The sequence below is a fragment of the Phaethon aethereus genome, assembly GCF_964289735.1.
Source record: "Phaethon aethereus genome assembly, chromosome: 7".
Taxonomy (NCBI): Eukaryota; Metazoa; Chordata; class Aves; order Phaethontiformes; family Phaethontidae; genus Phaethon; species Phaethon aethereus.
The window spans coordinates 19844165-19857981 of NC_138583.1; the positions used below are offsets into that span (position 1 = coordinate 19844165).

The 13817-nt window shown below is 46.8% G+C and overlaps 1 protein-coding gene across 1 annotated transcript in view; it reads right to left on the minus strand.

The window, feature by feature from the left end:
* The window catches only part of PAX2 (paired box 2), an 81110-nt gene that overhangs the window by 20455 nt on the left and 46838 nt on the right, over positions 1–13817 (minus strand). Inside the window, exons 4-6 of the mRNA XM_082002132.1 lie at positions 7041–7216; positions 5054–5180; positions 3402–3494 (exon numbers count right to left, since the gene is read on the minus strand). Of these exons, the coding sequence (XP_081858258.1) occupies positions 3402–3494; positions 5054–5180; positions 7041–7216 (396 nt within the window). The remainder of the gene's footprint in view (positions 1–3401; positions 3495–5053; positions 5181–7040; positions 7217–13817) is intronic.

The window sequence follows — 13817 nt, forward strand, 5'->3', positions numbered from 1 at the left end:
CAAATCCTAGTTTGTTTCTTAGTTTTGAATGACCTGGTTATTGAATTGAACAAAATTCTCTTCAGTTCACTCACTAAGCTGAAAGGAAGGAAATAATATCTTTTCACCTTGCAGGAGGCTAAAGTTCTCAAAAGATTGTTTATAATTTCAGAAAAACTTTGGATCTAGGTGTCTAGCCAGTGATTTCTCCGTGCTTAGCATCACAGCTTTCTTGAAAACTTTAACAGAAATCGGATATTGTTTAATTACTATTTTTATATGTCTTGGAGACATAGCAATTAATCTTAATGTCAGTAATTATATGATTTTTTTGCCTCATTTATGTATGAATTTTAAAAACTAACTTAAACTGAAAAAAAATCTGACTGCATGCCAGAGAGGGGAGGTCCGGAGTAAAGCGAGATTGATGGGGTTTGTGCTTTTTTGGTGCCTTTGTTTGAAACATTGTGAGTTGTCATCAGGATTTCTCACCCTGGATGATATTTGCTTAGGGAAAGGTTTATTTCCCAGAGAGAAAGAAATATTTTCTATACAGGACCTGGTAGTTGTTTTGGTGGGTGATGATGATTTTAAAAGTTACCTATTCCTGTTAATTGGTGCTAACCATAGCACAGAAGCACTCAGAAACCTCCTCACAGGAAGAGAAGAGGACACATACTCCCATTTCAGTCAACAGTAGAAGTTGCTGAAGTGCTTTTTTTTTTTTGCCCCATTTTTCTTGGGCTTGTCTTTTATCTTTACTTTTCTTTGTAGATCTCACTGATTGTAGTGGGCTGGCAACCAAGTTCTATTTAGTTAAAACTGTTGGGATTCACGTAAGGGAAGTTTTTCTTTACCTTTGCTGTAATTTTACGATCCACCTAGTAAATCCTCCCCTTTGTAGTCTGTTAATAAACAAGTTTCAAGACATACATGAAAAGTCCATTTTATTTCCCATAGTGCTGCCTCTCTGTTGGGCAACTTCTGGGCTAGATAATTGAGTTGGAGAGGACTCTGCTCCCAAACTATTAATCTAAGTCCCCAGAACTCAGAACCTGGTTTGAAGACACAGCACTTCTTTCATGCATGCCTATTCCAAAAGATGGGACTTCTGATGGCACTGAAAGAAGGATCTTAACCTTTGTTCTCAAAGGATTCAGGGCTTCTGTGAACAACTCTGTGCTTTTAAAGTACTCCTGCTTCTAGTGCCAAAATCTTGAGGTTCTCCTCCGTTTACCTCTAGGCTGTTAGCCACTGAGTGTCTTCCAAAATCAAAGGCCTGTGAAAATTACTGAATAAAAGAAAGCTGTTGAGGTTTTCTGTGTTTACTTAGCCCTGTACAGATTTATACTCATCTGCCTGGGCTGTCTGATTTAATAGAAATAATTTCAGTAGAACATCTCTGAACAATAAAATTCTTGTCTTGGTTTTCAACTGCATGTATATGCCTTAGCTTGGTATGTTCAAGCTTAGATCTTTGCTTCTAGGAAATCTGATTGGTGTTCAAGTATCCAAAGACACTGTTCAAGAAGCTGTCAGGGATCTACACAAAGCTAGCTATGATGGCCATGCAACGTTGAGGCAAGACATAGCTGGCCCACTGGCCTGTGTGTGAAGGAAGAGGTGAGGTGGCGTTCTCAGGCAGATCTTAAGAGCTTTCTCTCTCTGATACTTCACAAGGAAGTTGAAAATGTCTACATTGTCTGTTCTATATGAAGGACAGTGGGAGCTTCCTAGCCTAGTGTCCAGCTAGCCCCTAAGTATCAGCTCATTCATGGAAATTCCTTGAAGATACTTAATAGGGAGAAATAAGGGTGACCTGTCTGCTCCACAGGAAGCAAATGTTTTTGTTTACTTGCTTTAGGAGATGTAAGTAATAAATGGACCACCTAAGATGCATTAGATGGAATAATTGTCCAAAAGGCAGTTTGATATTTGCAGTACCAGGCAAGGCTGTGCCATATGTAACTATGGTTCTAAGCTGTATCTTTGAATAGATGCGCAGGACTTTGGGGAAGGCCTTCTAGCACACTGGGGAAGCATTTCTAGCTCTTCAATTCTAGGAGGCTCACAGACAGATAAAAGGGACTTCAGCAATATCTGTACTTAACTATCTCACTACATTCCAGGATTTTAGGGAGATACACATTGTTGAGGTTTTGATGTCTTTTGGAGGGGACTGTTCTCAGAACGGTGTGAGCGGAGAGAGCTCGCTGAGGCAAGCTAGTCATGAGCCAGAAAGAGAGAAGGACTTTCTCTGAAGTCTTTAGAAAGGGCAAGAATCCAATGCCAAACAGCTTTGGTTTGGAAAAAGCTAGAGATACTTTTTTCTGTCTGGGAAGACTGAGCTGGGGAGTGTAGACTGAAGCTAAATCTTACATCCTGAACACAGAGTTTGTACCCTGCATGCGTGGATTTGCTTCAGGTATCACCTGGGTTCACAGACAGCCCTGGGACAAGAGCAAACAGGCATTTCAGAGATGACACTATAGCAGCAAAATGGGCAGCCAGCAATTCAGCACTCACTGTTACTCCAATATTCCTTCTTGGGAGAGCGATCTGGGTGATACCAAAGAAATCTGCATGCTCCCAGCCTCTTCCTTTATTTCCTGGCTGGGATAGATCACGAGGCAGCACCAAGTTCCTCACCTCTCTGGTCCTTCCTGAAAGCATTGCCCGGCCCCATAGCAAACATATCATGAATCATTCATCTTTAATAGATTATGCAAATTGAGGACATCAGATCAATGAAGATCAATAACTGCAACCATTTAATTGCCAGCAAAAACATTTTAAGAATGAGCATTATCTGAAGTCCTTTCTTGGGTAATGGCACCATTAATCCAAACATTGGATCCTGGCCTAAGTGTAGAGGAAAAATTCTCCACCCCTGTTCCCCTGCTGCCTTTCAGGGTGTTGAGGGGTTTTTTTCCCTTTTCATTTCCAGTTTCTGAGTTTCCCCATCATTACCACCAGTGAACAGCTCCCAACGCTAATAGTTCTGCTTTTGTTACTCTGCGCTGATTGAAATGTCGCATACAGATTGAGATGTTAGTGCTAAGTTGCCACCTGGGAATGTCAAGCTGGGTCTGAAATGAACTTTTCTCACTTTTGGATCCAGATGGATCAGATGGGGATGTTCTTGAGCTGAACTGGGAGTGTTGCAGGGAACAGAGGGAGATGGCACAGGGTTGGGGGGACATGAAGATTTTCTGCCTCAGCCTTTTCTGTGAGGCCAAATGTGTCTCCTGCTGTCCCCTTGTCAGAATCATGTCCAAAGCTTGTGCAGTGACCCCAGCATTCGGCAATTCTGCTCTCACGTTAACAAGCTGGAATTCACCATCTTCACTTAGGCAGAAGGACTAAAAAGAATTATTTTAATGGCCCCTTTGAATCTTAAATGCTGCTTATAGGTGCCTCACCTTTACATCCAGCTATGGGGATCTGCCTTCCATGAAGGAAGGACAGTACTGCTCCCCTACTGGCTTTGCCCCCCAAAGACAGGAGAGTATTTCCTGTAAGAGCTGTAGATCTGTTAAATGGTAGATAGACACAAGCTGAGTTGTGTCTTGCATATGCAAATACAAAGAAAGGTGGAACAATTTTGCCACAGCTGAGACATTTTTTTCTGGTTGGCTAAGAAACTGCATGGCTACATGGATCCTGGATCAAGCCTGACTGCAGTAAAAGCCAAGAAAAAAGTCTGGGTATGTCAGGCTTTCTAGACACTCCCTAAATATGCAGTCTGCCTCCCCATGGTTCTCCATGACAATTTGCAGACCTAACACTGGATGTCCTCTGTATTTAGGGTAACTGTTACTAATCCTGCCCAGTCCTAAAGTTCCTGGTAGCCAAAAGTTTCATGTAATAATATGCCTTTGCTCAGTGTTTGCTGAACAACCAACAACTGCCTGCCTCAGCCATGAGCTGCTTTGACCACTGGGGCTTCTGCAAGAAAACGTTGAGACACAAACTCCAGTGCTCTTTATTCTGTGCCATCAGAGGCCAGCTTTTTGGCCAAGAGGCAACAGCTCCTTTCCTTGCTAACAGGACTTACACCTCTTTGTCATGAATTATTTCTCAACTTACACCGTGAGGTTTCTAAAGGGGCTGCAGCAATTTTAGGGAAAGGGGGATATACTAAACAGGGGTGAATCACTTGGGCCTTGCCAGCTGCTCTAGCTACCCAGGAGGAGATGTGCAAACCTATGGCAGCTGTGTGATCAGGGAGCAATGGCAACTAAAGCCTGAGAAGAAGGGCTGTGGCACTAGAATATCTCCTTACGGCTCTAGACATGCACAGGGCAGGCAGTCTACCACTAGCATCAGGATGGCATGTCCATGGCCCCAGGACAGCCCTGTGCTGCTCAAGTCCTGCATGTGCCACCAGTGAAGAGGAAGTTTCTGTGGAGCACCTGCTGCAGCAATTGCCTCCTGCTTCTGTGCATCCCATTCCTCTGCTGCCTTGTGCTTGCTCTCATTTCCTACTCTCCCAGTCACACCTGAGTTTAATGTGCCCACACATGAGGGCAGGGGGAAGGTTGTGAATAAATTTCTTTTGCCAGTTGCTGTTAGAGACTCACAGGCTTAAGAAAGAGGGATTTTAGCAGTCACAGTTCAGCAGACCTCAGTATTTAGTTTGCAAATGCCCCTCCAATGCCAGGGCTGAATAAAACTTAAATTATTGTTTCTCCCTGAGAAAACCAAGTGCGGATCATGGGTAGGCCACAACCCTTTTGTTCTCAGATGCAAAGTTAAAAATCACAGTGCGCATTTGGACATACCAGTCCTCCACCAACATCCATCCCTAAGCCCCATCTGGGCACACAAGTTCCCAACTCATACCTGGGTTTGCCTGTCTTTGAGTCACACCTGGGCACCTCTAGGTGTACCCAAAACTGCCAATACTCTGAATTTCAAGCTTCTCTTGAGCCCTTGCATCCTCCACAGTCTTTCTGTCTCTTTCCATGTTTGCCACACAGGGATATCTTGCATTAGCAGAAAAAGCAGAAGCTAATGGTGATGAGGGAAATAAATAAAAAGCTTGGTTCTGCTGTTTGGTCAGGCAGCTTACCGGTCACCACAGGGTACGTCTGGGGTCCTGACACATTTGTCCCCAGGTCTGGGTTAGCAGAGGTGGATAGACTTGATTTGACTTCATCGAGACCAGGGGTCAGAGCTGGGAGGGAGTACTCATTACCCTGGGGAAGAGAGGAGAAAGACAGCTCGCTATTGATGCGCCGGGAGAAAGGGAAGGGTGTACAGATGGGGGGGAGGAAGAGGAGAGATGCAAACCCCTGCACAGATGGAAGAGGAGGAGAAGGAGGAAACAGAGAAGATGAAGTGACAAGAGGCTTGGGGCAGGGGGGATGGGGTCCTAGGATGAGCTATCCCACCCGCCTGCGTGCTGCTGTGAAGGAGAAGAGGGGTGAGGCTGGGCGTGGGATCTGGCCCGTTATCTGCGGTATGACTGAGCCTTCGTTCAGTGCTGCGGGGATGGGCACGGCTGCCTGTGCCAGCCCAGGGGAGAAGAAAGGGGAAATCCACATCCCCTCTTGGCTGAGCAGAGGCGGGAGGTGTTTGCCCTGATGACAAGGACAGCTGGGGCAGAGGACTGCGATGACATGACTGGGACAGGCAGGCTGTAGGAAGCAGCCAGTGTTGGCCCACTGTAGGCAGGCTCTCTGCTGAGTCGTCTGCCTCTCCTCTGCTGTTACCTCTGTACTAGCTCTTTAAAAACAAACAAAGAAGCCTCATCCCCTGCCTCTGTCACTCTGTGCATTGGGGTATGAAATTGGGGAGGGGGGAGCCACATGGCTAACAGAAGGGTGGGAGGGAGAGAGCCATTGAATCTGAAAGGGTGTCCTGTCCGAAAGGCTCTGGTAATTGCCTTTTTATTGTGGCAGCCTCCGGACCAGACGCGGGAGCTGGAGAAACCAGGAAGGCTACAAAACAGCAGGAAAAGTTGCTCTGATTAATATTACGTTAAATTAAAACTGATTTTCTGCTCTTTCTGCTCCGTTTTTTTCCATGCGCTTCCCCAGCCCGCTCCCTGCATTTCCCCCTCCTCCAGTGGGCTCCCCACACGCTGCCCCCTCCCCACCCCAGACCCTGCTTGGCTAGGACTGCCTAGTCATTTCCAATTCCTTCTCGTATTGATCTTCCTGTAGAAATCAGTTTTGTAATTAGCTGCAAATTAGGCCTTCTACTGGGGGTGAGCCTGCCCCCTGATTTATCACCAGAGTAATTCGCTGTGATCGGAGAGAAATTAAAATGAACTCAATTAGGCTTCGGATTTGCTTTATGGGCCCTGCTCAGAGTTTCAGGGGGAAAAATGACTGTGCTGGTGCTTAATAGTCTAATGAAAGTAAATAAAGGTTATTCATTGTAATAAACCCAGGGACTCTGGGATGAAGGGAGTCCACAGCCAGCCTCTCCTTCTCTTCCTTTGTTGGTTTATGGCTTGGGGCGGTTTAAAAAGACTTTTGATTTTCATTTTATTAAGACAAACAGCTTTTGGGATAAAAGGCCGGGGGAGTGGGGGAGGAAGGGAAAGGGGGGTAGAGCTGCAGAAGTGCGGAAAACTAGGTTGGAGATGTGAGTCAAGTCTCAGCTTTGGGCCATGAAGGAAAATGCTCCGTTAAAGTCTGACCCTGTGGCTCACTGGTCACTGGCATGATCTGAGAGTGCCGGAGTTCCGTGCAGTACAGTGTGCCAGTGAACGTGCATGGCAGTGCCTGCATGTTCATGGCAAGAACATGACCACATACCTGCAGGTGTGTGTGCAGAGGGAAAGGCAGACATGGGGATTTAGGGAGAGCACAGTATGTGTGTATACAGCAAGTTCACAAGAGGAGGTAGAGCTCGCGTATACACGTGCATCAGCACAGTGATATATTTATAACTAGAAAGTGATGTAAAATTCAAGTGTGACGTATGTGCAATAACAGGTCAGCGTGAGAACAAGGGGTGAAGAGGGAGAGTGTGATTTCAATGAAGGAAACACCCTGCCATCATCCTATGGGTGCCTGTGGGTCCCCATTACCAGACTGGGCCCTCACCTGCTCAGATTTGATGTGCTCTGATGTTTGAAAGACGTCAGGGTAAGAAGGACGCTCAAAAACTCGATCTAAAGCTTCCAGCTGCTGCTGGGTGAAAGTGTCGCCACGAAGGTGCTTCCGCAAACTGTCCACGCTGCTCTGGGAATCTCCGTTGGGAACTGAGCCCTCGGATACATCTGCAGGGCACAGACAGAGAAAAGAGGGAGTTAGCACCACCCTGGCTGAGATCAGCAAGGGATGCGGGACAAGGACAGGGTGGGAAGGAGCAGGGTCCTCTGCCTCCACCCAGGGAGCTGTGCCACTCCTGTGGGAAGGGGAGGCTGCAGGGACCCAAGGGAAGCCCCCTCCTGCCTGCTGGAGCAGCCAGGCTGCTCCCGCAGACTCCATGGGACTCCTGCCCAGGGTGAGCGAGGCTGTGGAGAATGGTGCTCAGCTCAGAGATGAGTTTCGGTTCCGCTGATTTTCAGTGTTAAAAATTGCCAAATCTCCATTGCTGAGCATAAAATGGGAGCAAAGCACAGCGATTAGCATCGCTAGAAAGCTACTGGAGAGGCAACTCACAGAGAAACCAGACTGCTGAGGATGGACCTGGAATGGCAAAAGGGCTCTCACAGCTTGGAAGAGAGTCAGTCACTGCTATAGCTCCCCGGTCCCAATAGCAGCTTTATCTCTGTTATAATTTCCTTCTCATCTGACCTTGTCCTGTCATGCCCCAGGTAAGTCTTCCATCCCTCTCAGAGCACAGGAAGGATCCAGTTTCTGACTCCATGTTTCACCAGAGACAAGTCTCTCCCTGTGGAGTGTCTGTCCCATTCAACATACCTTGGTTTCTGTTATGATCTTGGTCCCATTCTCCTACATGTAGCTTGTGATTTATCACGACCCAAATCTCTGTTTTAGAAGTCCCTCCAAAATGAGATGAATCTTTGTCTGTGTTGGTCCCCCTTCCTATCCAGAATGAATTATTGTATTACAAAACCAAGTCCTACTCAGTGGGAATCAGCCTTCCCAGAATTCCTTTGTTCTTACTAGGAAAAAAGCCTTTTTCTGGTAGAAGCATTGCCAGAAGTGCATCGCTGTCCCTGCAACAGCCCTCTGACACAGTCCAATCTCACTGCAGTGCCTCCTGCCACGCCAGATTCCAGGTATCTCTATTTCTGTTGTGCCATCCTATGCCTCTTACAGCCCACTCATCCCCTCAGAGGTGAGTCCATTATAAATGCCCTGACCCATCCAAAGTCAATCTTTCCCTGTGATAAACCATCTTATCACCCACCTGTTTGTTGTTTTTTTTTTTTTTTTTTTCACCCTCTTATCCCCCAACTCAAATGAGGTGCATTTATCTCGGTTATAACCCCTTTTTATCTGAGGTGAGTGAGTCTCCTGCTATTAGCATCTGTCACATCCAAGGTGAGTCTGTCTGTTATAACCTCCTGTCCCAGCTGAAGTGAATCTTCCTTTGTCATAATCCCTCATCTCATCTGAGGCAAGCCTGCTCGTTATAATCTTCTCCAACTGTGCTGAGTATCTTTCTGCTGTCACCTCTCAGCCTAACTTTGGTGAGAGTGGTTATAATCCCCTCTCTCATCCATGCTGATATACCTCCATACCCTCCATGGTGAATCTCTACCTACTGCGCTTCATCAGACAGAAGTCTGACTGTCTTATCAACCTGTCTAACCTAAGATCAGGTTTTCCCTCTTACACTGTGATTACATTCCTGCTTTTTCACTATTATTCCTCATACTTCAGCCTTTCTTGGTGGCTTCCAGTCTGTGAATCTCAGAAACTTGCTGTCTGTCAAGAAAGTGCTTGAGGGATCTGTATAGACCTTTTCCCTCCTTCATGCAACTGTGAGTGTCCTCATGGGCAGACGATGCTCCCAGAAGCCTGGAGTGGCATTCACTGTGCAACGGCCACTCTGCCGCTTCACCTTTTAGCTCATGGATGGTGCCAGGATTGGTATGTTCCTGGAACAGTTAATGCCCAACTGGTGGCCCAGAGTTATAACTGAGCCTGCTGCCTTCTGGCTATGAGATATATCCGTTTATAGGTGATTATACGATATGATATAATCAATAGTACATTATATACAGTAACGCAGTACAGTACCACTCACAAGACCATAGAAAATATTACATATTGATTTGTCCCAGCCAGCAGCCTTCCCTCGAGCAGCCCCTTCTCTCTCTTTCTTTTCCACCCCTAGCCAGAGCAGGGCTGTTTACTGGCACTGATCCCTGGCATTTTCTCCTCTCCTCAGGCTTATTCTCACAAGGGAAAATTCTCAAGTTCCTGAAAGCTGGAGTTCATGACAGATTTGACTAATAGAAAACAAAGCAAAGACTAGGCTTGGTGGACTGCACACTGTGTGTGTCAGTGCAGTCTTTGTGTTTTAGAAGCACTGGGCTGTTACTGCAGGGGGTGGCTTTCAGGAGGACCAGGGTAGCTCAAGGTTCATGCTCCCAATTCCAGTAGCCACTTCTCTGAGGTCCGCCCTGCAGAAAGCTGGCACAGAACTCCTGGGTCCAGGCTCAGAAAAAAGAAGTGTGTGTTTCTGTATCAGTGCTTGCCTCAACCTGTCTGCACCTGTAAAGCTGTTTGCCTTTGAGCATTTTTCCACACGTGTCAGTCAGTGTGCATGACTGTGCACACCATGATGCCAATACACATGGGTATTTTTACAGTAGATCATTATTCTGGTATTCTTTAGATTCTGCATCACCATACGTGCCTAAGCAACGTTTGTCTGCAGCAGCTGGTTTAGGCTATATTTGATTTTCAAGGATGGCAGCCCTACACTGTGTGTGGTGTTTGGTGTGAATGGACGGGTGTTCACATATACGGTAAAACTTCCATTGATTGTTGTTAAACTGGATTTTACCCTTAGTGAGTTGCCTGGAGTGGTGACACAGGTTAGTGCACACACGCACACGTACTTGCAGTTCCTCTCAGCCTGCAGAGCCCTGTGCACGCGTGGCTCCTCTGTGTGCACAGGCCATGCCTTTGTGTGAAGAAGCTGAAACCACAGCTTTCCCAAGTCACTGTAGGAGTCTCTTTTCCTTCATTTATTCAGGGGCCCTTCAGATCTTGACAAATCTGTCACTCTAAATTTGCGAGAGATTATGGTGCTCTCTCCCTAGCACAGAGAGAGGTGATATATGATATCTGCTGCCCCTATTGATTGCCTGATCTGGTGGCAGAGGGCTGGCGAAATGAACTTGAAATGAACATCATGCCTCAACTCATTGTGCGTATAATACACTACTTAATCCCACATTTTTCAGCCGCTATGGAATTCAATTGATCAATCATGTCCCTCTGATAGTACTGTTTTAGGGGTTATTGCTGCTCTGCTCACTGACCTTTTTATTTATTTATTTATTTGTGTCAGCGTATGTGTGTGCACGCACGTAAGTGCGTATGTGTATTTGGGAAACTCAGGACCAGCTGATAAGAAAGGACCTGTATAGTCAGTGGGAAATGATAGAAAAGGATGAAGGGAGGAGGAAGGGAAGGAACAGGGTTAGAGAAGAAATCAGAATAATCAAAGCTAGCAAATAGATAGGGAGAAGTGGAAAAGCTTTAAGGAGAAAGACAATGCTTTAGTTTAGGTGGCAGTTCTGGATGGTGGGGAAGGTAATCTGCCATGGCCTAGGCTTTAAAATCTACAAAAGAATAGGAACTTGTTGACAGAGGCCTGTAGGGTACCTCAAGGTGGACCTTGTCTAAACAGCTTGCAGTAGTATTGGACTTAATGGTAGGGCACACAAATCCCAAACTTCACAGAGCAATAATATGTGCTGTGCATATGGATTTTACTTATGAAGCGGAGAAAGTTTCACAGAGATGATCCGGAAGGACAGATTTATATGTCTTGTGTTGCTAACACTGAGACATTCACAGTCACAGATCATTATATTTTCTTCAAAACCAAAGGATTGTAAATCCCCTGTGTTTGTTTTCTGGTGTCAAAACCTATAAAGGATGCTTTTTCATTTTTTCCCTGAAACTGCAAAGGACAGACACTTATCTCTGGTTTTACATCAAAGTTGCAATTCTCGTGTAAGCATATGACACTGTGAGCCGGACTATCAAGAGAAGCCTCAGCTACTGTAATACACAAAGTATGGGAGCTTGCATGGGTATAGCAAACACGGCAGTAAGGAGCAGAAAGGACTCTGGGGAAGAGATGGGGTCCATCAAAGGGCTGCGGGTGAAAGCAAACGGAAGGTTCATGGAGAAAATTTGAGTTGGGAAAAACTAGCAGATCCCATGAGGAATGGCACTGTGGTGGGCAACACTCACTTCAACTGATGAAGAACAGTGGTAGGAGTAAAAGCTTAAGGGATGGGGGGTTGCCAGGAAAGCAGCTCTTGGAAGGGGTGCTGCGGTGAAGCAAGGATTCAGCTGCGGGATGAGTCTGGGGATGCCACCTAGGTAACTGCGCTAGCTGGACCATCAGGAAGCATCATCACCTTTCTCAGTTCCCTTTCTACTGGTGAGAGAAATTGTGGTACTGTGACACAGGGGCACCTCCCTCTTCAATCAGCACACAGTTGCTGTCAGCATGATCAGGACTGGCTTTGCACATGCAACAGGAAACATCTCTGCTCCCAAGGGGCTGCCAAGGGAGCGTACACAGCCAATGTTCGGCGTAAACCTTCGACACAAGACACAGAAATGCTCCATGGTATGACAGAAGTATCCTGACAGATAACAAGGAAATGCTGTGCCAGAGGACACAGGAACAACCTTAACTACATCTGATATGGGGAATATGCCCGTTAAATAGGTCCAGAACAAAGAGACATTCCCAGGACTGGAAGCCACAAAGATACCATCATGTACAAGTAGCACAAAGCAGCATAACATAGTTACTTTCCTGGCTACAGGTGACAGAAAGCACCCTTGCTCAGGGTGGGATGACATAGGAAGAGCTTTGTGGGACAGAAACACGTAGGAGGGTCATGAGAAGCTGTGCAGCTGGCACACAAACATGGAGATGTTGTTCTTTTTTGGGGCAGGGGCTACTACTGCCCCCATGACGTGTCTGCCTGCTGCCTCATGGGGCCCCGATCTCAGCTGGAGCCTTGCAGCACTACCAATAAAAAACACAGTCATAATAAAAGTGAATGTGACTGGCATGAGAACCGCCAGCCAGGTGACACAGCAGAACCCATCTAATTGTCAAAGCCTCCAAGAGAAACGCATCTGTCTAACGCAGTGGTGCTGAGCCGGCTCCTGAAATGCCATGCCTCTGCGCCAGCGAGGCAACCCTGTCCTCTCCTGCCGAGCCTGCCTTTTGTCACCGTCCCTGCTGGGGTGCTTAACCCAGAGCAGCCCCGTCCTGCTCTCCGGGCGCTTGCAGCTACATGTGCTGCCTTTCCCCAAGTCACTCTTCGTGATAAGACTGCTCTTTCCCTTTATCCGATTTCCCTTCTCTTTTTTCCCCCTCTGATGTGTTCCCATGTCCCCACAGCCCGGGCCTGTCAGGCAGCTTTCCTGGGCGTCCCGGGGGGCCTTTCCCCGCACTGCCAGTTGTTGCAGTTTCAAACTCAATTGTTCTCCTCGGTACTGAGGCAAATGGAGTCATTAATTACCTTCTATCGGCTGGGCCGAGTTCAGAACGCGATCGATAGCCAGCGCTTGTCATTCACGGCAGCCAGCCCTGCGCAGACCCTCACGCTGCATTCAGTGCGGGTGCAGGAGGGTGCCCAGCGCTATCAGACCCACGCTTCGAACCCTGGCATCGAGCTCCTACTGGGAATAGCAGACCTGCATCTGTGTCTGAGCTGACCCCCAACCAAGGGAGAGATCAGAGACAAAGACCTTGGCTAAGGGAGCGGACCACACATTTTCACATGGTCAGAAGTGCCTGGTACTGGTGTTCTGGTCTGTACAAGCTGATCTAGTCTGGCTGTCACGATGTTTCTGCAGACTCTGTTTGCATCCTCAATGATTATTAAACTAATACTATAGTCCCCACAGCAGGGACAAGGGCAAGCACTGGCAGCCCTAATCTGGCAGTCTTTCCACCTGTGTAACTTTCTTGCCCGACTCAGTAGGGTTTGGAAAAGGAAGGTTGTAAAATTTGGTTTACATTTCCTTCCAGCAGAATTTTTACAGCCTTTTGGGCAGCGTGAAGGAAGGCCTCGTCTCTAGACAGGTCAGTTCTGTATTTCAGCACATAGCAGTGCTGAAAGAATTGTCAGGGCTTTGACTGTGATAACTGAACTGGTGGGGAGAAAGATGAACCTCAAATTCAGGTGGAAAGGATCCCAAGTGAGAGCAGGATAGAGATGACAGAGCATGAAAGGGGCTGGCAAGGTCCAGCAGTCCACAGGGAAGGAACATTAACAGGGATCTACACTGTGACAGTGAAAGAAGGTATGGTACAAGTTCAGGTTATATACAGTATCCTGCAGAAATAGGGATAGTGGGAGATGAGTGCTGGAGGCACATCACCTCAAGGAAGTATATCAGCCTTTGTGAACTCTGCTGTTGTTCAGATTCCTGTGTCCATTTGCCTCAAGGGGAATCCACAAGCCTGAATCTGAGTATGCAAATTGATGCTACTGTGCTGGTCCATGTGTCTCTGTGTAATTTAAGTGTGTCAGTGACACATAAACTGTGTGTATTTGTTGCTTACATGCTCAGGCTCAGAGCAGAAAGGCTTAGAAACAAGGGATTTTATGTTTTGAAATGAGGGTATAGCTCTGATGAGGAATCGGTGACCAAGGAAGGCTGCTCATGCAGGGAAGTGAGCGTGCCTGA